General features: G+C 47.3%; 1 protein-coding gene across 1 annotated transcript in view; it reads left to right on the forward strand.

Annotated features, from left to right (window-relative positions):
* The first annotated feature begins 22956 nt into the window (after positions 1–22956).
* Positions 22957–25532, forward strand: part of LOC137800529 (metabotropic glutamate receptor 7-like) — a 68193-nt gene continuing 65617 nt past the window's right edge. Inside the window, exon 1 of the mRNA XM_068597765.1 lies at positions 22957–24453. Coding sequence (XP_068453866.1) covers positions 23959–24453 — 495 coding nt within the window. The 5' untranslated portion in view covers positions 22957–23958. The remainder of the gene's footprint in view (positions 24454–25532) is intronic.

Raw genomic sequence — 25532 nt, forward strand, 5'->3', positions numbered from 1 at the left:
TTATGTATCAGTATAGTATGTATCAGTATATTATGTATCAGTATAGTATGTATCAGTATATTATGTCAGTATAATATGTATCAGTATAATATGTATCAGTATAGTATGTATCGGTATATTATGTATCAGTATAGTATGTATCAGTATATTATGTGTCAGTATAATATGTATCAGTATATTATGTATCAGTAATATTATATTATATCTAATAATAATAATAATAATAATAATAATAATAATAATACATAATGTATGCTGATGCAATATAAACGTGCTATTCAAAAAGAATTTGCGATTCAACCTCATGGTTTTCTCCTAAAAATGCTCACATCGGATTTACTGAAACAATGAAATCTCTTTAAATGTTTTTAATTACTTTTCAATCAACTCATTATTTCAGCTATTTCAGTAGACACACCTAAAAACGAACTTCATAACGTTGGCATCTTTTAAACTCTCGCTCCGTCTGCGAGACGATCCCTCGTTGCCTCTTTCCTCTGCTGCTGTGGTTCCTCTCCTCTTGGATCGCGTCCTGTCCGAGTAAACCGTGTCTTTCTGAAGAACCCCCTCCCCCGCAATGTTATTAGCCGACGGCACCTTTGATGACGAGGCAAACGGACGAGGCCTGTGGGAAATATTAGCTCTGCAAGGTCACGGCAGACGAGGTCCCATCTGTCTCGGTGAAGCCTCGTGGATCCCGGGCTCTTTACATTACCAGGGGCCCCGGGGCCGGGAAAACAGGTCATCAATCAGATTTAGCGAAGACTCTGACCAACGCTGTCGCTCCCGAGCTGAATAATACCCGTCACCTTTTCCTCGCAGGTAAATTCACGGCGGCTCGTGACGTTAAGCCGAGAGTCCCGGACGTTCATGTCGCGTTACATCACACGACATTATGTCCAGGCCTGGAAAAGTCATTGGAAAAAAATAAAATACCCCAAAAAGGTGTAGTAAAAGTCATGTAAATGTGTTATATTCATGTGTTCATGACGTTCATTTAGTCATAAATAATGAATCTGCTTTTAAAAGAAAGAGGCTCAAAATATCAGCAGCATACATACAGGCATCTATATAAATGTTTATTCTTTTAATCAAACTATTGTCTCTCATTCATTTGAGTCATTTAAGGTTTACTGTATGCTTTGAATCCTCATTGTTAGTTTAAATACTACATTTTATCACTTTTTACTGTACACACACATTTCACACAATGTTTGCTCATGGGCATTTGGGTAAAAGTCATTGAAATTATAAGGTATTCTGTATTGTATATTTGTTTGACGTGTTTATACAGCTTTTAGTGAATACTTTACCTTACAGATAAAAGATCAAGCAAAACGTAGGATTAGTTAATGAGATATGACGCATTCTTGTAGATTTTAAGTCAAGAAAATTATAAGGTTTACTGTATGCTTTGGAATCCTCATTGTTAGTTTAAATACTACATTTTATCACTTTTTACTGTTTACACACAGATTTCACGACATGTTTGCTCATGGGCATTTGGTTTGAAGTCATGGAAATGCATCGGTCACAATGTGTATGAACCCTGAGAAAGAGAAAGTCGTAATATCTCCTCTCAAAAAGCGGCAGTAAATATGTTCTTGAGAGCAATTCCCTGCCGTGGTCCTGAAGTTTAAAGTCAGCCGGGTAAACCCGACGGCCGATCGCTTCGCTCCAACTCCCGAGCTTGAGAACCGTGGTGAACCGGATCAGCCGGGTCTGTGTTCTCACAACACACACACACACACACACACACCACGACTCTTCCCAGCTGTGGGAATTTTGTCCTCGCGGCTGACGCCGTGCAAAATGATGGCGTAAGCGACAGGCTTCTGTGGCCACACAGCGCTGTTGATAATGAGTCTGTAATCCATTCGATGGCCTCTGAACGGGCGAGAATCCTTACGAGCCCGAGCCAAGGAAGAGGAGACAAACAGGGAGACATTACCATAAAGCAATAAGCATGAAGAGCAGCGCCGGTGGAGCCGCTAGGTCACCGCTGCTCCAACTCTTTGCACAAGGGATGTTTTTGAAAATGAAAGGGTGGGAGGAATCACCCCTTGCTCCCTTCTTCTTCTTCTCCTGGAGGATTTTCTGTCGTCTCCTTTTCACGCTGGTTTTCCCCTTTCATTCCCCGGCTGTCATCTTATCAGCCTTTTCCCCACCTATGAAGCCTCCTCGTAAGCAGCTCCCCGCACACACAAAATGTCACGTCTGACTGCCGGTGTAAATTTGCTTATCTTACGCCGAGCCGAGCCGGGGGGCGAGCGGGAAAGGGGTCGTCTTCGCAGAAGGGTTTAAAATACACACTTCTTTTCTGCTCGGCATCCCTCTAATGTGACACAAATCCCTCCAACAGAGGGACGCCTTCTCCATTCTCAGGTTGCTCCAGGTAGTTTGTTTAGTTTTTTTTTGGCCCTGCGTGCAACGCGCTGCGTTCAAACGCAGCGGAAATAGCAGCGGGGATCCCCCTCCACTCTCCCCTCATCCATCCCCCTGGCTGTTACCCCTAGCTGGGTGTTTAGAAACCTTGGCAGCGGCCCAGAAAAGCAAGCGGGTGGACCGGGCCGAGCTCACCGGGCTCCCGCAGTCTTTGAACGTGATTCCTGCAGAAACCCACACATTGTTATTCACCTGGAACTCGCCGTTTGGTCGACTTCCAGACCCCCAAAAAAACAGAATTACCGCAGGTCTGCTCTGCACGGATCCGACAATTCGGCTCAGCCCCGGCTTAGTTCTTTATTCTCTGCGTCACGTCGCACTTTCACACAGAATCCAAACATCCCCGCAGAGTTCCCTCCCCCTGCACGCCGTGCGATAGCGCGCTTTTTTTGTTCTTTTTCTGGCAAGGTGAGTATCACCGAGGGACCGTTTAATAAGAGAAGGATTGCTTAGAAAGGACAAGAAAGAGCCTCAGGTGGAGAACCTCCCCCCTCCCCTGATGAGGATTAGTTTTCATCCTGCATATGCAAATGACATTGATTAAGCCGTAGACTTCCCCTGCTTCGGTGTGGCATTCCTCTCCTGCAGGTAATCTCCAGAGAAAGTACTGCAATTCAGCCCTGGGAGACAATGCTAATAGCCGAGGATGAACTGCAGTCATCACATCATTCTGTGGCTCGCAGACAGAGGGGCGGGGGGCAAATTACACAGACATGTCACTGAACAACTGCTGTTTGTTTTTCCTAAGCCGCATACTGATTAGCATGATAAGTAACATGCTTCTCTGTTCCTGAACTGCACTGGATGCTTCTCGTAGTCCACGGCTACGGGGCTTATCGTCTCCCCATGCTGGGACTTTTAACGTCTTAATCCCCCCCAACATATTGAGGGAGATTATCGTTCTAAAATTAACTAGCCCCTTGAGACTGCAGAGATAGCAGCTGCTTTTTTGCCACTTGGCGAGTTTTCAACAAACAAAGTGGCTTATTGCATTCGGGAGAGTGAGCTCACATTAGCTTTTAAAAAGCAGTGAGATTATGGGACTATTATGCTGCTTCCACTGCCGCTCCATGCGTTCAAAGGGAGGAAACGCTTGTGTGCAGGTTGGGGGATTCTTCCGTTTTGTTGTTGTGTTGTTGGCAGCGCATTGGCTCCGCATGTTGTTGCTGTGCTGGGAAATAAAGATTCAGAAAAGGCTGCATCTCCCACTTCTGGCATTTATGAGAGGTAGTCAATCTAATTTACCCAGAGGTAGACTTAAGCCGACGTATCCTCTGGACCAAAACGCACTGCATCGTCTTTGAAACAAAATATAGATTAATCATGCCGATGGCTGCTAGTAAACAAGTTTTAATTAAAGCGCATTGATTGCAACTCAAGTTCTCATATTGCCAAAAAAGCATCGACTAATCCTCTTTACGGCCAGGCTTCCAAAAACTAACATTTGGCAGGCCCCGACAGGTTGAAAACTAAAATATATCCATTTTTTGTTTTTGTTGTTATTTATAGATAAATACGTCTGCATCCCAATTATCAGCCATTAACCTGCACGACATCCAGACCTCGACTTTGCGTTTAAACACACTCCCGTACACAGAAACACCTTAACGCGATGGAGGAACAGAGTCTGCCGACTTAGCTAAGAGTAGCAGTTAACCTTTGACTTATACCTGTTTGGTTTATGCTAATTGAGAGCGCTAATACTAATTGCTAGCATACACATATCTCGGCATTGCAAGCAAACCAGGCGGCAAACTCTGGTTCTGTAAAGTGAAGCCAATGCCTAATACTTGCATTCTCTCTCCTGACCACCAGGGGGCGACTCCTCTGGTTGTATAGAAGTCTATGCTTCATGTATTAAAGCTGCATTCTCTCTCCTGACCACCAGGGGGCGACTCCTCTTGTTGTATAGAAGTCTATGCTTCATGTGTTAAAACTGCATTCTCTCTCCTGACCACCAGGGGCGACTCCTCTGGTTGTATAGAAGTCTATGCTTCATGTGTTAAAGCTGCATTCTCTCTCCTGACCACCAGGGGCAACTCCTCTGGTTGTATAGAAGTCTATGCTTCATGTGTTAAAGCTGCATTCTCTCTCCTGACCACCAGGGGGCGACTCCTCTGGTTGAAGCTGCATTCTCTCTCCTGACCACCAGGGGGCGACTCCTCTGGTTGTATAGAAGTCTACGCTTCATGTGTTAAAGCTGCGTGCTCTCTGCAGTTAAAATATAGTCACTTCTGTTCATTGGATGCAAAAAAAAAATAAAAAAAATGCAGATGTCCGTAATCCAAGATGGCGTCGCAAAAATTGTCAAACTTTGGGCTTCAAAACGTCCGTCCACAGACTAATGGGTGACATCATGACGACGGCGTCCTCTTCGTCTTGTCTATGGATGAACTGCGGAGGGATTTATGTTTTCTTTGTGTCATGTTTATTCACTAAGGTGACTCACACTGATACTGGTATTGAAAAGACGCGGCTTTTTTTTCTTCAAATGATCAACCGCTGTAGTCAGATTTTTTTTGGTGTGTTTGCAGAACTGACAGTCAGATTACCGACTGTCAGTTCTGCTTGTGTTCATCCTTTAAAAAAGCGTAGTGCCACGAGCGGTCGCATAGAAAATCGAGGCTGCATTGAGAATTGTTGACGGGTGAATCGTGATGGAATCTTGAGCCCGGTGAAGACTCTCACCTCCGGGGGTCAGCGGGGAGGGATGAGGGGGCGCAGGTGGTTGTTTGATGTCGGTGCGGGTGAAGGATGTGGAAGTGGGAGAATCAAACAGTGCAGAAGGGGGAAAAGAAATCCTTCAGGCCGTTGACCAGTCAGCGGGTCTCCACAGTGTGAGAGGATGTTTTCCTGCAGCTGGCGATGTCCTGCGGGGTCTGCACACAGACTCAAGCTCCTCGGCTGGAACACCTCCCCCTTTTTTCTGCTTTTCATACCAGCTCCTACTTTTGCTGGTTGTATAGAAGTCGATGCTTCATGTGTTAAAGCGGCATTCTCTCTCCTGACCACCAGGGGGCGACTCCTCCGGTTGTATAGAAGTCTATGCTTCATGTGTTAAAGCTGCATTGTCTCTCCTGACCACCAGGAGGCGATTCCTCTGGTTGTATAGAAGTCTATGCTTCATGTGTTAAAGCGGCATTCTCTCTCCTGACCACCAGGGGGCGACTCCTGTGGTTGTATAGAAGTCGATGCTTCATGTGTCGAAGCTGCATTCTCTCTCCTGACCACCAAGGGGCGACTCCTCCGGTTGTATAGAAGTCTATGTTTCATGTGTTAAAGCTGCTTTCTCTCTCGTGACCGCCAGGGGGCGACTCCTTTGGTTGTATAGAAGTCTATGATTCATTTGTTAAAGCTGCATTCTCTCTCCTGAACCACCAGGTGGCGAATCCTCTGGTTGTATAGAAGTCGATGCTTCATGTGTTAAAGCTGCATTCTCTCTCCTGACCACCAGGGGGCGACTCCTCTGGTTGTATAGAAGTCTATGTTTCATGTGTTAAAGCTGCATTCTCTCTCCTGAACCACCAGGGGGCGACTCCTCCGGTTGTATAGAAGTCTATGTTTCATGTGTTAAAGCTGCATTCTCTCTCCTGACCACCAGGGGGCGACTCCTCTGGTTGTATAGAAGTATATGCTTCATGTGTTAAAGCTGCTTTCTCTCTCCTGACCACTTCCTTAATAACTATAAAGCAGAACTAGCGTTTATTTCAATGGTGAATGGCGGAAATAGTAACTGAAAAAAAGCGTAGATAAGCCACGCCCCCTTTCCACAGCGAATTAAGCGAATGACACGAATTGAGCGCATATTGCCGAGCGAGTAAACTCATGCAGTGCAAAGGTACCATAAGAAGGCTGTCAGAAATTAACTGTGAAAATAAGACCTATTGTTGTTGTGCGTGGTGACGATTTGAGACGTCACCGGCGTCCCAGTCTGTAGCCGCAGCCTCAAAATCAAATGGCTGATTTAGGTTCCCGGCCTGGACAGTAAGTTTGGTTGAAGATGGACCAGACGGTGAAGAGAGAGTCACAAAGCGACGGGCGGCCTTTAATAATACACTTCCTGAATCGGGTTCCTGGTGAAGTCCCCTGCAGGGAGCGAGTCATTAATACTGCACATGCTCACGAGTGCCTCAACGTAAAGGTCACCACGTGGCTGCAGCTAAATGTCCCCGATTACAAGAAATCAATTCTGGACCTGTAAATGTTAAATACATTGGTCAGTAATTGATTTGGTACTATGCATTTCAGTTTTTTTCCCAGAAAGCACATGGTCAGATTGAAAGGCTCCAATTAACCTAAAGGAGCCTACAACGTGTTCCTACATATCACGGTTATCATTTTGGGCATATTACTCTTATTAAGTATACCTGAAAAAGTATGTATCACTACTAGCAGCAGTTTATACAAAGTCTTTTAAAGAAATGTATTGTTCCTTTTGTTATTTGCTAAATGAATGGTGGCCAATGTAACATAAAGCCTCAAAGACTTTATTGTTCTGATCTTAGCTTTGGCAGTAATTTGCAACAGCGGGGATGCTGGTTTTTATTCTGCTGCTGCATTAGTGGGGGAAACTAAACGCACAGAATGAATTCATTGTCACAGACTTCTCATTGTCGAGGCCTCGATGCATGGTGGACAAGACGAATGAACGGCACACAATATTCCCATGGGAGTCATTCACATACAAGACGTTTTATTGAGTTTCCTTTTAGCAAAAAGAAAAATGCTCTGAGGGGATTCCAGTTCTCTCTGGTGAACAGTTAGGCAGTGAGTGTGTATGTCCAGGGCTTTTATTGTGAAAGGAACGGTTGAAGAGTTTCTTGATTCCAACTACAAAGCCTCCCTGTTGTTGTTTTTATAACCCTCACGAGTACCGACCTTTTACCCATAAACCTCAGCGGCGCCCTGGTGGACGTGTTGGAACGTGTCCGGTCCGCACAACGTGATTGGTTGATGCCTTTATTCAGAGGTACGAAAAGCTCATAAAAAAATCAACCTTGTACTTGTACTACTTCGTTGTTCTGTCACATTTGCATTCTGTGTGAACGTCTTCACGACAAAAAAAACAACAGCTAAAAATAATATATTGATGTGCGAATTAATCGCTCGCAAAGAAAAAAGAGAAAACACCCCCCGGGCGTGTGAAGGCCTTTCATTTAGGAGCCTAAAGAGTCTTTTCACGGCATACACTGAATATAAACACTGGAGAACGACCTACAGGCTGCTAGTTTATCACGGAGCAATCACAGATTCTACATAATAAGTCACACTTTCACCTGCGGGTAATTTAGAGTCATTAATCCTCCCGCGATGAGGCCGTGGGAGGAAAGCTGCACGAACACGCACGAGGGAACGCGCCGCAAGCGTTTAATGGCTTGAAAGTGACGTATCTGTTATCAGCAATCGGAGACGGGTGACAATGTCAGGTCACGGAAAGACATTTGTTGAACGCGGCAATTATAAAGAAATATATTCGTTTGACGTTTTTATACATGCTTTAGTGAATAATTTACTTTACAGATAAAAGATCAAGCAAAACGTGGGATTGGTTTATGAGATATGACACATTCTTGTAGATTTTACGACCCAACAGTACACAACAGATTAGCTCCACCTCAACCAATTACATCAGTGAAGTCCTACTTAATGCATCAGTCGTAATAATCCAATAATACTGTGTGATAGTTAATGCCGCGTAATGCAGCCTCCGGAGGCCAAACGGGTTGCGCTCTGGCTCGGTTCATCAGGGAAGACTTAGCCAGACATTCCTTTGTTCTCGGCGCTGCAACACGTGTCTTTTACATGAATTTAAATAATATTTCTTGAAGGATTTGGTCATTCTACAGTGTTGTTGATCATGGGTTTTATTTGTTATTGGATAAGAAGCTTTGTACAAAAGATTTGTGTGTTTTATACATGTTTGTAATCCTGAGGCGTAAATACAAATACCAAAACACCGTTTAGCCCCGCCCCTGAAGTAACCCCTTTATTATGGTCTGTTTGACTCTAACAGACCATAATTTAGTAAATGATGCTGTATAGAAGAAGACTTGAAACTAGAGATTGAGACATAAACTCATGTTTACAATGTTTACTGAGTGAATCATCAACATCAAGAGAGAAGTAGAGTCACTTATATAGACTTCTATACAACCAGAGGAGTCGCCCCCTGGTGGTCAGGAGAGAGAATGCAGCTTTAACACATGAAGCATAGACTTCTATACAACCAGAGGAGTCGCCCCCTGGTGGTCAGGAGAGAGAATGCAGCTTTAACACATGAAGCATAGACTTCTATACAACCAGAGGAGTCGCCCCCTGGTGGTCAGGAGAGAGAATGCAGCTTTAACACATGAAGCATAGACTTCTATACAACCAGAGGAGTCGCCCTCTGGTGGTAAGGAGAGATAATGCAGCTTCAACACATGAAGCATAGACTTCTATACAACCAGAGGAGTCGCCCCCTAGTGGTCAGGAGAGAGAATGCAGCTTTAACACATGAAGCATAGACTTCTATACAACCAGAGGAGTCGCCCCCTGGTGGTCAGGAGAGAGAATGCAGCTTTAACACATGAAGCATAGACTTCTATACAACCAGAGGAGTCGCCCTATGGTGGTAAGGAGAGATAATGCAGCTTCAACACATGAAGCATATACTTCTATACAACCAGAGGAGTCGCCCCCGGTGGTCAGGAGAGATAATGCAGCTTCAACACATGAAGCATATACTTCTATACAACCAGAGGAGTCGCCCCCGGTGGTCAGGAGAGAGAATCCAGCTTTAACACATGAAGCATAGACTTCTATACAACCAGAGGAGTCGCCCTCTGGTGGTAAGGAGAGATAATGCAGCTTCAACACATGAAGCATAGACTTCTATACAACCAAAGGAATCGCCCCAGGTGGTTAGGAGAGAGAATGCAGCTTTAACACATGAAGCAGGGGATGCTTTAGGGCGGGGCTTATTGTGATTGACAGGTCGCTGCTGCTTCCAGAGCCGTCTCCACGCCACTCCTTCGCATTCCAAATATGGAAACATTCGCGCTGCGGTTGCGTAGAGAACAACATGGCGGCGGTATTCCAAGATGGCGTCGGCGAAATCGCCGAACTCCAGGCTTCAAAACACCCTCAAACCAACGGGCGACGTCCACCTCTCATACACAGCCTGTGCTGAAGAACCATGCTCACTGGTTTGTCTAAATCCCTCTCCACGGTCTGAATTCTATGGCAGTGCAGCAAAGCCGGTTTCCTCACAGAAAATATGTCTACGTGGGTTCCTGCAGAATAATCCCCTTCCTCCCCCCTCCTCTCCCTCCTTCACGCCAGACCAAATCTCCATATCTGACTCACAGTACCGGCGGTCTGGAGTGGCCACTTTAAGACAAGGACAGCAGTGAGAAACTGAAGCCGACGTAAAAAAAAAAAATCCAAGAGTAATGAGGGCTCGTATGTCTTTTTACCTGTATCGATGCCTGTGTGTGCTTTGATAGAATTATGCTCATTATTCACTATTTGGCGCTGGAGTGCGTTCCGCTTCAACTCACTCCCTGGTAATATAAGCTATTTTATAGAGTGCTTCTATTACCTGTAATCTGATAAAGATTTAGCAGCAGAGTACGGGTGCTCTCTCCGCTCCGGCCTCCTGTGTGTGTGTGTGTGTGTGTGTGTGTGTGTGTGTGTGTGTGTGTGCAGTAAAGCCCAGACTCAGACAAGTGAGTCATGTTGGAAGTGACGGCAGATATTTATCACTGCCTCTGTTTATGGTGCATGAACGCTGCTTTTTTTTCTCCTTTCTATTTTCTCTCCACGTCAATCTGAGGGCCTGAGCCGGAGAGTTAGGCGCTAATAAGGCGGCTTCAGTGTTCATCTCTTCACTCCTCTTCGCTCCTCACGTCAGATGAAGGGAGAGATCTGAGCATCCCCAGTGTTCACTGGGTAGGAATAAAGCCGATTTGCTTAAATAAATAAGAACAACCGCCGCCGTCAACTGACTGACTGACTGACTGTCTGACTGGATGGATGCGCGGCACAGTTTATATTTATGCTCCTTCAATGTTTGAATGCGTGAAAATCAAAAACATTGAAGTTCTCTCATCGTCTGCTGATGGGTTACTGATGCTGGCTCGCATCCACTTCTCAAAAACCAGGACTGTCTCCCCTATCATCACGTCTTTTCCTTTTTTTTTTCATCTCCTCCTCCTTCAGAAAACATGATGAATAATTAAATAATAAATACTTGGAAGCGAGGGAAATGTCATCAGTGCCTCAACTTGATATTTTCCTGAAGTGATAAAGGAGAAAAAAACACATATCTTCCAGTATTCAGTTTGTACAATTTGTTCTTTTTGAAGCTCAAAGATCACTAACTAACCGGTTTCTTTTTTTTATTTCTTTCCATATCTGCGTTTGTGATGTGCTTTCATGAGCACGATTAATAAAAGATAACGCCCTGGATTCTCATCACAACAACAAACAGATGTTTTGCATTCGGTTGTGAACGAAAACCTTGAAGAAAAAAAAAAAACACTTACTGCAAAATGAACCGTGCAGAAAATGACTGACCCTGAAGGGAATGGATTCCTGTTTGCTTTGGGTCTCAGCTCCGTGAGGGTGATATGCTCACATCCCCGCAGCTACGCTGTGATTGCCGAGGTCGCCTCCTAATGGTTTGCTGTTTACTTTCGCTGCACTTTCAAAATAGCTTGTATCACCTCGCGAACTCTGGACACACGTTTTCTAAAAGCATCCGGAGAGGGAACGAGGGAATGAGGGAAGGAGGGAAGGAGGAGAGACGGGGGGTTTGATGATGTCTTTGCTGGAGCCGAGTCTCTGAGGTCTTCATCAATTATGTCCTCAAGATTGCAGCATATTTCCACTCTCAAATGAATGGATTTCTCTATTATTTAGCTGCTAATATGGCTCCTGATGGCCCCTCAAGTCTGACAGGATGGGGTCTGAAGCTTTCCTGCACTTTAGACCCGCCCCGCCGTTAGAAAGGGTGCCGACTCTCGAGCCACACTGGTCATTTCATCCGCTCTCCTTTCGCTTCCTGCTCGTTGCATTAGCCGGCCCCACTGGGGGTTTTCTTTTGGCACATTAAAACAGATTTGGGTTAATAATTGATGCCGCGATTTATGGACTCCAGTGCCTGAGGTTGAAGTGAAAGCCTCCACTTAAAAAGAGAGCACGCCTCTCTCGCTCCTGCCTCTGCCTCGGAGTGCTGTGATTTATAACTTCAGTTTGATGGCGTGCAATTTATTGTGCGAGACTCTGTTGAAGGGAGGAAAAAAAAGAAGCCAGACGTATCATTTTTCATACTACAGCCATTTTGATGTGATTACTTTTGAGCTTTGGATTTCTCCTTCACACATCAACTCAAGACAATGGGGGAGGGAAAAAAAAATGTATTGATCTATGCACCACGGGCAGTAAATCTATTTGTATTTGTGCAGCGCCGGGCTCCCAAGTCTCGTCTTTTGATTAAGAAACTGTGCTTGAAATTAATGTTCAACGCCACGAGACAGGTCTGGACACAATGTGAAAAGATCTATAGGATGTGAATCAATAGTGTCCCGTAGGTGATCAGAGAAAGTGTGACCAGCTCTCATTACCATCGAGGATTCCACGATTAATCACTTTTTCCCCTTTCATTAGCTTCCTCTCCTCCACACAGATATAGCAGTGCGAGGTGTACGTTTTATCTGAAGCTGTCGTTCACCTAAATGTGTCTCGGAGAATTTCTTTTGGAGACGGAGACATAACTCATCGGACCCCGAAGATCCAGATTGTTGGATAGAAGTGCAAGAAAGTCTGAAAGGTATCTCCGCTTTCCAGTCGTGCAATTCTTCATCGTGACGCTCGGAAGTCGTTCCACCACTTTGGTCCAGACTAAAATATCTCAACATCTACCGGATGGATCGTCGCGAAACCTCAATCACGCACTCTGAGAAATAAAGGACGCTCACTACGACCATACAGGGTTGTTTGCTCACTTTGGGCACTGATCTCCCAGCAGGAGGCGTCACCTCGGGGAGAGGCAACCTTATTTAAAAGTGACTACAAAACCAGCCGTGACTATTGTAGACAGGGTTCTAATGCAGTCATGGAAAACCTGGAAGAGTCATGGGCTGGGTTACACCAACAAGGGTTAAATTAATCCTGGTTTAGAGTTAATCTAGGGTTATAAATCTAGGTTTAAACTGGTTTATATTTAATCAGAGATGTGTTGCACATCTTAACTTTAACCCTGGATTAGTTCAACTAGTTTAAACCAGGGTTAAAACAGGATTAATTTATGTTCAGTGTCTGCCATGATGGATTACGCCGAAATGTAAACAAATTCACAATGTACGTTTAACAAATACGGAACTAAATAACTCTAAATAAATGCAATGTTTTTTCCTAAACTAACCTTGTAGTATAAAATCACAAAGGTACTATGACAACTCGCCGTTGTCATAAAATTCAATTGGGTTTAACTTATTTCTAATTTTCCTGCGAGGAACTCTTTCCTCTAACTCCATCCAGCGAAGATATGCAGCCATGTTGTCAATAAACTGCAGATAAACCTCCTCCAGGGTGGTTTAAATATAACTGCTAATCCTGGTTTAGGTTTAAAATAACTGGTGCAACAGATTTGATTTTAATCTTGATTTAAATGAGAATTAAACCAAGATTACCAAAGGGTTAGATTTACCCAGGATTAATTGTAAACTAGGTTAAACTAGGTTTAAAGTTTGGTGCAACTGGATTAAAAGACACACCTGGTTTAAACCTAGTTTAAGAGTTCATCCTTGTTGGTGCAACCCAGCCATGGAGTTTCAAAATGGTTTTAAAAATGTGTTATCCCAAAAGTGTAGTGAAAGTCCTGTAAATGTGTTATATTCATGTGTTCATGACGTTCATGTACACTTTCATTTAAGGTTTACTGTATGCGTTGATTCCTCATTGTGAGTTTAAATACTACATTTTATCACTTTTTACTGTTTACACACAGATTTCACGACACGTTTGCTCATGGACATTTGATTTAAAATCATGGAAAATTAGGTCAAAGTCATGAAACCTCAACCCGACACTTTGCGATCTAGAAGACGCTCACTACAACCATACAGGGTTGTTCGGATCGTCCTCACAGGAGAGGTTAAAAACACTCTGCCAGAGACATTCAATGTTCTATCAAAATAATTACACCGCTAAACGGTTTAATGTTTGACATTACAGTCGTTAGATGTGCCCGCATATTACCAAACATAACGATGCATCTGCTGCTCTTATAATTTAATTTAGAGTAATCAGATACTTTTTGAACTCTCGACCCGAGCGCCCGCCTAAAAGGTTACAACGCAAATGAAAAGGCGAGGTGTAAATCTGTCCAGAGATGTGACAAACGTGACGGGCGCCGACATCAAATACGCTCCGACATCAAGTCATATTCTAGTTTTTTGAAGACGACCACCGCGAGCTGTAGACTGTCACAGGTTTGAGCTTTTGGTGGTAAGTCGTGGTCACTTACTCGTTCTTGTAAGCGTGATCTAATTAGTTTCCTCGGCGGCGGCTGCCCCGACGTATAATCATGTGCTTTTATGCAAATTCAAATCAAATCTGAAGGTCAACAATTTAGTTCAGCAGCAACATTTCTGTAAAACACGCCGAGCATACGGCAGAAAGACAACTTTAAAAAAAAAAAAAAGCACCTCGGCACCGGAAGGTTTTTTGCACATTAAGCATGTCGGCTTTTTTTTTCGTGGAAAAAAAAACCAACCTTAGAAACAATTCAGCAAAAAGAATCAGGTGCGAGTCGTTGGCATTTCTAGCGTTTCTCAAAGACGATAACTCCTTCCTCCTTTTTCGAGGAAATTAATGAGGTAGATGAGGATCCAGTCCCAACAGAGCAGAATACAAAGCAGGAGGAAGCATTAAGAAATACACCTGGCTTTCATCCCCTGAAAAAAAGAGGGATTGCCAGCCATTTCCAGCTCCATTATAATTTCCTGTTTATGCCGCTCTCTGGAGCTTCAGGAACTCTGAAAGGGATTTTAAATGTCCTTCAGTCCCCCGTGTCATTCTCCCATTGCCTTTTTTTTTTTTTTTGATTTATAGATTTTATTTTCAGCTTGAAAGCAACAAAAAAAGGGAGGAATTCCAGAAAAGAACCAGCGGCGTGACGCGCAGGAGCTTAAAGCGAGCTGAGAGGTGGAAGGAAACGGGAAGCACATAAAACGCCCATTCCCAGCTCCGCGGGTGAAATATGACAAATTGTCGGGTGGGGAGGGAAAGCGTGTAACAAAACGTGATATGCGGCAAATGAACTGGGCTTTTTATTCAATCCCCGAGCAGCCGAGAGGAGCGAGGAGCCCCGCGCCGGTCGTCCACAGGACTCTGCCGGGCTCCCATTAACTCCCCTCTCCTGGACTCCCCGTGGCTCCCTCACTTTGGGCACTGACCCCCCAGCAGGAGGCTTCACTTATGGGGGGGGCACCCCGAGTTTTCCGTGACTACAAAACCAGCCGTGACTATTGTAGACAGGGTTCTAATGCAGTCATGGAAAACCTGGGAGAGTCATGGGCTGGGTTACACCAACAAGGGTTAAATTAATCCTGGTTTAGAGTTAATCTAGGGTTATAAATCTAGGTTTAAACTGGTTTATATTTAATCCAAAAATGTGTTGCACATCTTAACTTTAACCCTGGATTAGTTCAACTAGTTTAAACCAGGGTTAAAACAGGATTAGTTTATGTTCAGTGTCTGCCATGATGGATTACGACGAAATGTAAACAAATTCACAATGTACGTTTAACAAATACGGAACTAAATAAATGCCATCTTTTTTCCTAAACTAACCTTGTAGCATAAAATCACAAAGCTACGAGGAGCTGGAGAAGTGATGGCACAGCAACGTTCCTCTCACTTCCATGCTCGATTGCTGGTTAAACCTTTCCATTGAGGTTCATGACAGACTCCTTTGTGAATCTATACACTGTGAAAACACGCCGTTGTCATGAAATTCAATTGGGTTTAACTTATTTCTAATTTTCCTGCGAGGAACTCTTTCCTCTAACTCCATCCAGCGAAGATATGCAGCCATGTTGTCAATAAACTGCAGATAAACCTGGAGAGTTTTTATAAAATGGTTATTTCAATGCATTTAAAAATATGTTAACTCAAAAGTGTCGTAAAAGTTGTGTAAATGTGTTATGTTCATGTGTTCATGATGTTTATTTACGCTAAGTTTGAATTAATGAATATGCTTTTGAATGAAAGAGGCTCAAAATATCAGCAGCATCCATACAGGCATCTAGATGAATGTTTATCAAACTATTGTCTCTCATTCATTTGTGTCATTTAAGGTTTACTGCATGCTTTGAATCCTCATTGTTAGTTTAAATACTACATTTTATCACGTTTTACTGTTTACACACACATTTCACACAATGTTTGCTCATGGACATTTGGTTAAAAGTCATGGAAATCTGGTGAAAAGTTCACAATGTGCATGAACCCTGTGTGGCCCAGTTAGTATGAATAAATGCATTTCCTTCTCTTTCTCTCACTCTCTCTCTCCAAATGATCAGCTGGGATGACACAAAAAAAAAGGCTCTCAATGTGCAGACAGTGGGGCGTCCCTGGGGAGGGGAGGCAGCTTTTCGGTGACCCTCCCCACGGTTCCAGCCGGGGCGCTCCCACGGGGGCCCGCCGGGCCACGGGGGGCCCAAAGGGAGGCCGAGCGTGGCCGCGGCGGCACAGAGCTCACTGAACAGATAAACCCAGGGGATTACCGTCGGGCTGCTCGCTCCTTGGGCTCGAAATGAGGAGCGGGTTTACCTTAAACCTCTTCTTTTATCTGTCAAGTACTGCCCCTGTTAGCCAGAGGAGGTGAGGGCGCCACTAGATTTCCTCCTACACATTTAATTTATCGTTATTACGCGATGGTCACCTGCAGTAATTTTGTAAATTTCCCGCCTAATAAGTGGGAGAGAGATTAATTCATGTGCATGATGAAGTACGCAGCGGCAAGCAGTCAGGCAAAGCAAAGTCTTGTTTAAAAGTGTGTCTGTGTGTGCACATATTTTTTTTAGTGTGAATGCTTTTCAAAGTCTGCTGAAGACTGCAGGGGCACTTATCTGAAATAAGTAGGCCTGCCCTCCACCGCAGTCCTCGCTAGCAGCTCCTTATGCTAATGAGCTGTGTAAGATGAAGAAAATATGTTCTTTGCAGCACAAACAGCGCCGCAGTTAATTCCAGCAGCACGGGGCGTAATCCACTCACACACACTCTCTCAAGCCCTGTAAAGAGTGAGAAACGGAGGGATGAGCTCGTTTCTCCATGAAGCGATGAGCGTTTTAGAGAGAGGTGTGAGGTGAGGTGAGGGGAATAAATATACGCAAATGCGCCACAGCGGTCAGTGACGCCGCCGGACGACCGATCGGCGTATGGATTTGTCCGCCAATGGAATCATGTCGTGATGAAATCCCACATTGAGGTATCGCGATGCACGATGAAATCGATTATAACACATCCTCATTTCCTCAGAAAACAATCGTCTTAATCTGATCACTCAGTACTGTTTACCGTCTTTCAACGGAACCACATCGGGATTGAATCGCGTATCGAGGTCATTCGTGAGCCACATTTACGTCATCTGATTTGATAATAATAAGCACGTACTTACTCAAATTTCCAAGAAAACTGTTGTCTTTATTGGATCATTTTGACATTTTATGAGACAATGTTTTTTGTTTTTTTACTTTAATCCACACAGGATTAGGCTTTACCATGTGCTTATTTCATTTCAACTGTTCATTTATTGAACTCCAAGAAAACCTGTTATATTGTGATACATGTACACATCTTTATAGCGATATGAAATGACCCGTATCGCGGCCATGTTGCCCAGTTCTAGCTGCCAGAACCAATCTTGGAAGCGACGACGAGGTTCCCGACGTCCATCTGCGGTCTACGAGCTCGTCGACACAAGCTATCGTTGCGCTCCGTTAGCAATGCGGCGGCGGTGTTTCTTTGGCTCTCGTGCCTCTCGTCCAGTTGGGCGGATCTCTCCTTTGAGTCTCTTCTGAGCCACAGCATCATCTGTAACGCCGCGACACGCCAGCAGCGCCGGTCAGTGTTCACCAGCGTGACGGGAAACCAATTCAAAGCCGAGGCGAACCACGGATGAATAAAAATGGTAATCGCGGATCAAAACACTTTGTACTCAGAGAAGTGTCCCGATGTTCATCACAGCGCAGGTTTCAAAAAAAAGATCTGTCTCTCTGTTTTGTTTGTGAACAAACTAACTGAATTTCCATAAAACAGGACAATGCTGAAAACAGAGACTGTAATGGAAACAATTGGATCTATTTATATTTGAAATCACTTAGTTCCGGATTCATTCCTTTCTTGTTTGGTAACTACTTAAAAGTTCTGCAGTCCTACAAAGAAATGAGTCAGCATTTCTTGCTCTTCCGGTCCCTCGTCTTCAATGTTTTTTTTGGTTTTTAAATGAGTTTCTGGTTAGATGCCTCAAATAAGCTTCAGGGAATGTAATGCTTTGTTGTACAATATAAAATACATCCGTAAATATCCTCCTGGTGAATCTTGAAGCGTCTTAAAATGGCGACACAGACTATCCTCGCTGTGTTCGTGCTCGCACTCATGAGACTTCTTACTTTCAGTGAGTTGTATTTACGCTCAAAAAAGTCGATGTTCCCGTTAGCGTTTTATCTTCGCAACTATCCAAAATCTAAATCGTCAGGAAAATCTGAACGACGCTAACGTCCGGTTTGGCTTAAAAATAATACGTCTTCCCCCTAGCGCTCTCAAACAACGGTCCGTATGATATCCTGTGAAGATGTGCGTTTCCCAACCAAAATGTCCATTTCCCGCTCGTTTTGTGCGCAAAGCCTTCTCCAACTGAACTTCAGTCTTCATGGGAAACAAAACCACACGGCTAGCTTGCGGAAAAGATGGCCGTTTGAGTTCAAACGACGACGGAGCGCTGAAGTGAGTGAGTTCCACGACAGGAAAACACGAGCGCTGACTTCTTGTTTCACACCGGTGTCAAATTGCGCTCCCCTGGTTCAAAGACGCTCTTCACAACGTTCAAGATTACGTGCAAAAACATTATTTTTCCTCAATATTACGAATACTGGATGAGACCCGCCGGCTCCATTGTAGTCTATCATGAAAACGTCACCAATCACACGTTATTCATTCGAGCTAACGCACTATTTTCTCGTTGGTTTCTTCTGGTTTTGGCTTTGTCGCGGAAGAGCGCCCCGGTCATCTGTCCACCGGCCAGCAGGCGTGTGGTTGTTACGGGTCCTTCACAAAGACATCTCCTCCATTACAATGCGCCGCGACGACACCAACGCTGAAAAGCATCCATGCAGGGTTTCAGAGCTGGAAAGGTCGGCCAATTAACGGCCGCGAGGGCGAGAGGCATCACCATCGCCATCACAATAAAGTCTGCAGGCCTCCCGGCTAACTAACACAGCTGCACACCCACTTATCTCATGGAGTCCAGCGGACCGTGAGGCTGCACCTATCAAAACAACGGCCCGGTCACCCGCTAATAGGGCCTCTGGAAGGCGTGGGTGGGAGGTCAGCACCAAAGGGTCCATTAACGCCATTTACAAGACCTTCCGATCGTTATCCAGGCGAGCTCCCAATCAGACCTACACGACACATTTGACTTTTTTTCCTCGCTCCCAGGCGACATCTCGGCGTGTAAAAGCGTCTGAGCGGACATGTTGTCATATAACGCGACATTTCAAAGGGAAAGGAAATTAAAGAACAGACGTCCAGTTACCCTCCTCCCCCACCACACACACACACACACACACACACAAACACACACCTTTCCCTCCACCTGAAGTTATGCATTCCAGTGGCCACCCGTGCCATATCTGTCTATCTTTCACGTTTCAGAAAGCGGACGGCGGAAACTTCTCACAGAGACATAATTAGACGGGAACTGGGATATGACAGATGGATTACAATCATAATTGAGAGCGTGGCGAGCCTGTCGCCCGAGCTGCAGTGCACCTGCTTTTTTTTTGTCTTTGGCATAAACAGCCAGAAGAGGTACAAATTTGTCTTCCCGTACGGCGTGCCACTGGAATTACAATACTCCCCCTCATCCCCCCCCCCTCTCTCCATCCTTGTGAAGTGATGAAGAAAAGTCGAGATAGTCGGGATTTTATTATTCCAAAGCAGATGGTGCCAAATGAGACACGGGGGCCTCCCCTCCCCCCCTGGCCCCCGAGCTTTGGCAGCTCAGTGACCTTTGTGTTGGCCCTACATTGATCCGTCATTAAACCCCCCCCCCCCCCCTCGCAGGATGAACATGACTCCGGCTGGCCCACTCGCGTTCCAACAAATCACCCCGACATGCAATTACCTCTCCGCGCTCGACTTACTCCCTTTCCCCCCCTTTTTCCCGTTCGAGTGCGGAAATTAAGCGGGTCTTCTCCAGGGGTTAATGAATGTGACGGACGGCAGGGCCCCCTTGTGCCCAGGTGTCAGGGCCTCATTGTGCCCAGGTGTCAGGGCCCTCTTGTGCCCAGGTGTCAGGGCCTCATTGTGCCCAGGTGTCAGGGCCCTCTTGTGCCCAGGTGTCAGGGCCCCCTTGTGCCCAGGTGTCAGGGCCCCCTTGTGCCCAGGTGTCAGGGCCCCCTTGTGCCCAGGTGTCAGGGCCCCCTTGTGCCCAGGTGTCAGGGCCCCCTTGTGCCGAGGAGTCGGGGCCTCGTTGTGCCCAGGTGTCAGGGCCTCCTTGTGCCCAGATGTCAGGGCCTCCTTGTGCCCAGGTGTCAGGGCCTCCTTGTGCCCAGGTGTCAGGGCCTCGTTGTGCCCAGGTGTCAGGGCCCTCTTGTGCCCAGGTGTCAGGGCCCTCTTGTGCCCAGGTGTCAGGGCCTCCTTGTGCCCAGGTGTCAGGGCCTCCTTGTGCCCAGGTGTCAGGGCCCTCTTGTGCCCAGGTGTCAGGGCCCTCTTGTGCCCAGGTGTCAGGGCCTCCTTGTGCCCAGGTGTCAGGGCCTCCTTGTGCCCAGGTGTCAGGGCCTCCTTGTGCCCAGGTGTCAGGGCCTCCTTGTGCCCAGGTGTCAGGGCCTCCTTGTGCCCAGGTGTCGGGGCCTCGTTGTGCCCAGGTGTCGGGGCCTCGTTGTGCCCAGGTGTCGGGGCCTCGTTGTGCCCAGGTGTCAGGGCCTCGTTGTGCCCAGGTGTCAGGGCCTCGTTGTGCCCAGGTCTCAGGGCCTCATTGTGCCCAGGTGTCAGGGCCTCATTGTGCCCAGGTGTCAGGGCCTCATTGTGCCCAGGTGTCAGGGCCCCCTTGTGCCCAGGTGTCAGGGCCTCATTGTGCCCAGGTGTCAGGGCCCCCTTGTGCCCAGGTGTCAGGGCCTCGTTGTGCCCAGGTGTCAGGGCCTCATTGTGCCCAGGTGTCAGGGCCTCGTTGTGCCCAGGTGTCAGGGCCTCATTGTGCCCAGGTGTCAGGGCCCCCTTGTGCCCAGGTGTCGGGCCCCCGAATGGACACAGTGTGGCCTCTTGTCCCGGAGGGCGACTTGGTCATTGTTCCTCGTTGCTCCGCAGTGTGTGAGGAGCGCACAGAGAGCGCTGTGACTGACTTGGAAGACGACGTCGTCTGAACGCCTCAAACAGAAGCTCCGGTGTCTCTCAGGAGCTCGGTATTCATCGTGTGTGTGTGTGTGTGTGTGTGTGTGTGTGTGTGTGTGTGTGTGTGTGTGTGTTTTGAGTCAGATAGGTACAGAACACACATCTCCTCCAGAACATACTTACATTCCTCCTCCTCTCCTCTCCTGTTGCTTCCTACATCTTCCCATGGTGGAAGTGAAATGGAATTTACTGTGTGTGTGTGTGTGTGTGTGTGTGTGTGTGTGTGTGTGTGTGTGTGTGTGTGTGTGTGTAAGCACTGGCAGAAAGAGAGAAGATCCAAACCCAGGTGTAGTCTCACTCTGAATCAGCCGTCCTCCCTCCGGGCGGCGGGGGACACAGACCCCTCCCCTTTTGTTCCTGGGGGTCGCTCAGTGAATTAAATGGCGATGAGGGCCTCCATCTTTCAGCAGCGACCTCTGGGCCGACAGCGTGATGGGGAGCCGGGCTCCAGGAGTCCGAGAGGTGGAATAATCCGGCGTCGTGCGACCGCGACACGGCGCCGGGCTCTCAGGTCGCCGTCATCTGTCGCTGCGTTTGATTCCAGACCCGCCTCCCTGTGCCATCTGCCTCACATCACTCCTCTCCCCAGCAGTTCCCACACGCTGGCCTTTAAATATATAAATATAGATATTTTTTTGCTGCAGCTCATGAATTTTGGCCTTGATTTTGAGGTCTGTGCACTCCCCGCGGTTGGACACGCATGAATCGGCCCAAATGAAAAGATATTCCCGCGAAAAGCGTCGCGGCTAATGGAAATAAATACACTACATCGGCCGGATTAGCTCGGAAATTAATACTCTCATTCAGCATAATTAATTAGAATCGTGTCCGTCCTAGCCTGCGATGTCAATAGGACGCGTTTCAATTAGAGCCACATCGCCTTTTCTAATCTTTTAATTGGACAGAAACGAACGGAACGAGCACGTTCGTTAAAAAATGGGATTTTCTCCTCCCGCCTCGGAGTGGAGCAGCTCTCACAGGATGTTTATGACTCGACTCATGCGGTCCAGCCCCGGCTGCTTTTCCCAGGGTGCACCTGGGGTTTTATCACTGCTGTGTGGAGGCGGCGGCGGGTTCAGACGTGCTCGGTTTCAAAGTTTCTTCCTCACTCGCTGGATGATTAAAGCTGTCGTTGGCGGAAGAGGATTTTATTGTTTAAGATTTGAATTTCATTCCATCTTTTTATTTATTTATTTTGCAATCATGCCACAAATTGCCAAGTGAGTCCCCCGGCTGCAGAGCACGGCCATCAATGACGATCAATGATCATAATCTGCTTGTTTTGTACAAAAAACACACACACGCACACACACACGCACACACCATCTGTGCAATGACACAGTTTGGTGTGTAGATGTGAGGGCTTCCTCTCTCCTTAAAAAGGTGTGGTTCATTCTCACCATGAGCGTGTGCGTGTGTGCGAGCCAGCATGAAGCGCGCTCCCGTGTGTGTGTGTGTGTGTGTGTGTGTGTGTGTGTGTGTGTGTGTGTGTGTGTGCCCACAGGATGAATCCGGAGTGTCTTCTGAAGAAGGGTTGCCTGGGAGACCAGCCTGAACCCCTTCGCACGTGCACGTCCTCTCTCTCTCTCTCTCTCTCTCTCTCTCTCTCTCTCTCTCTCTCTCTCTCTCTCTCTCTCTCTCTCTTTTTAAAGGTGCACCAAATGAATCCAAAACTATTTCAGGAAGGAGAAAAAAATGCACTTTGTTTTCCAGATCCGTCGGGAAAACACTTTTACGCGCGCGCGCGGTTGATGGCGATAAAGGAGAGAGAGAGAGAGAGAGAGAGAGAGAGAGAGAGAGAGAGAGAGAGGAGGACTCGCTTACCGTCCGAGTCCATAAGTGTGTGTTCGCTGTGTTTACCTTCTCGTCCGAGCACAACTTCCTGAATCTCTCCGTGAAGTGAGGCTCTACTTTCCTCCGCTGCGCCTCCCATCGCCGCGCGAGTGACGTCTCGTAAGGCAAAAAAAAAGAAAAGGGGGAGCTGAAAAAAACACTCCACGCGCAGTGGATCCCTCTCTGTGAGTCATTCTGTGGAGAAACGCGAGCGGCGGCGGACACCGAGGCTCGGAGAGAGAGAGAGGCTGAAAGAAAGAGAGAGAGAGGCGGACGCGGCTTTTAATTAGCGCCGTTTTCGTCGTTTTCCGGCGCAAAGCGGACGGGAACGCGCGTCCTGCTCGTTTTCTCTCCCCTTCTTCTTCTTCTTTTTTTTTTTTTTTTTGTTGTGTGTGTGTGTGTGGTTGCGGCGTGGACATGATGCTATGCACCCCTGGGAGACAGACGCCACAGCGGACCACCGAGCCGCCCCCAACACACGCCGCCCCCACCCTGTGCGCTCCCGCGGAGTTCGTCCGAGACGAGGGAAGAATGTCACCCACTTCTGCCGGGCCTGACGTCTGAGTGTTCCTGAGACGAGCGTCTCTCTCCAGCTCCAGCTCCCTGCGAGCCGTTTGGTGTTGCGGAGATCCTCAGCAGCTGAGCTCCACTGCGCTCCTTCCTGGATGCACCGCAAGTGGACTAACATCAAGGGGCCGGCCGATGTGGTTTTTTGTGTGTGTGTCCGTTTTTTATATTTCAAAGGACTGATGGATGTATAAGCGTCTGGTCTCTCCTTGAGAGAGAGAGAGAGAGAGAGAAAGAGAGAGAGAGAGGGGGGTGAGCTGGATCCAGCGCGAGGAGCCTCGCTATTCAACAAGCTGTCCGCCGGCAGCGGGCGGTGGGCGCAGCCCGCGTGAGTCCTCCTCCTCCCGCAGCGGCAACACATAACTAAAGAAGAAGACAAAACTTCCTCTCCGTCTCTGGTTTCCCTCTAAATCGTCTTCCCCCCCCCCCTCCCTCCTAAAAATAAAGTTGATCATGGCTCGTCCCGTGACGCTCGGCGCCGTGTGGCGCGCGCTGTGGCTCGCGAGGACCGTGGTGCACTTGGCGCTGGCTCAGGAGACTTACGCGCCGCACTCCATCCGCACCGAGGGCCACCTGACCCTCGGCGGGCTCTTCCCGGTGCACTCCAGAGGGGCCGACGGCGCGCCGTGCGGCGACCTGAAGAAGGAGAACGGCATCCAGCGGCTGGAGGCCATGATGTACGCGCTGGACCAGATCAACCTGGACGAGCAGCTGCTGCCCAACATCACGCTGGGCGCGCGGGTGCTGGACACGTGCTCTAGGGACACGTACGCGCTGGAGCAGTCGCTGACTTTCGTCCAGGCCCTGATCACGAAGGACACGTCCGACGTGCGCTGCACCAACGGGGAGGCGCCGGTGTTCGTGAAGCCGGAGAAAGTGGTGGGAGTCGTGGGCGCGTCGGCGAGCTCCGTGTCCATCATGGTGGCCAACATCCTGCGCCTCTTCCAGGCAAGTCTGTGTGCGAGTTGGCTCTGAAATGGTGTTTCTTTTCTTCTTCTTGTTAAAACGGTCCAGTAACAGGAAGCAGCTGCGCTCAGGAATGTAAAGCTGTAAAAAACAACCCTTATGTAACAGAATGAAGTCATCTGTTGTATCAAACATGTGTTATGCATTCATTTTGATTACATTGTTGCTTTGAGCATGTCCATCTGGACTTTCAAAGAGCAGAGCGAAGTCAATGTGGGCGGTCGGAGCCATTACAACACATCTCTGGGTCTCAGCTGCCTCTGAGGCTACTTCCTCTGTCTGAGGATGGATCAGTAGATGGAGGGCAGGAGATTGTGAACCCGGCCTCTGATAGTCAGAATCTCATCATGGGAGAAGTTCATGGAGTGATGATGAGCTCTGTATGAACCCAGTGCTGGAGAGCTCGTTCTTATTTCTCTCTATTATTGATGAGCGATCGTCTCCTCTGGCGCTACAGAGGGTCTTATATGTTCCCAGACGACTAAACCAGCAGAGATTCCTCTGCGTGGTTTCCAGCGGTCCAGCTTTCAGGACGTTGGCTTCACTCTGCGGCGTCTGGAGCGAGCCGCCTTTGTTCCATCGTCTCCTTTTTCCAGAGGAGCTATCGAGTCTCGGTGTCGTTCTCTGTAGCGCCAACGGCGAGACGATCAATCTGGGACGGGCTAAAGTTAGCGCAGGAGGCTAACTCACGAAGCTAACGTGGAGCATCGAACCCACGGAGCCACGCCTCCGACCCGGCAGATAAACTACACTAATACGTGTCTATCATTGAAGGGAGGCTGCGCAAGAGCGAGACAATGAAGCGCTAAGCTAACGCCCGGCCGCTAAGGTTAGCAGAACTTAAACAATGTGGGATTTTAAGCGATTAAGTCGCTACAAGAAGAAGAAGAGACGAGTGTTTAGACGTGAGAGATGGTACTCAGCCGCTGTCGCGCAATTAGCTCGACGTAGCATCGGGTAGCAGACGCGCTGGCAGCCGGAGGAGGAGAAGGCTGCGCGCTAACCGTAGCACACCGACTCCTCCACAGGCCGAGGGTAGTGGGAGGTGAGGTTTAATGACA

The sequence above is a fragment of the Clinocottus analis genome, unplaced genomic scaffold (assembly GCF_023055335.1).
Source record: "Clinocottus analis isolate CAN_PGR_092001 unplaced genomic scaffold, fCliAna1.0.p SCAF_4, whole genome shotgun sequence".
Taxonomy (NCBI): domain Eukaryota; kingdom Metazoa; phylum Chordata; class Actinopteri; order Perciformes; family Cottidae; genus Clinocottus; species Clinocottus analis.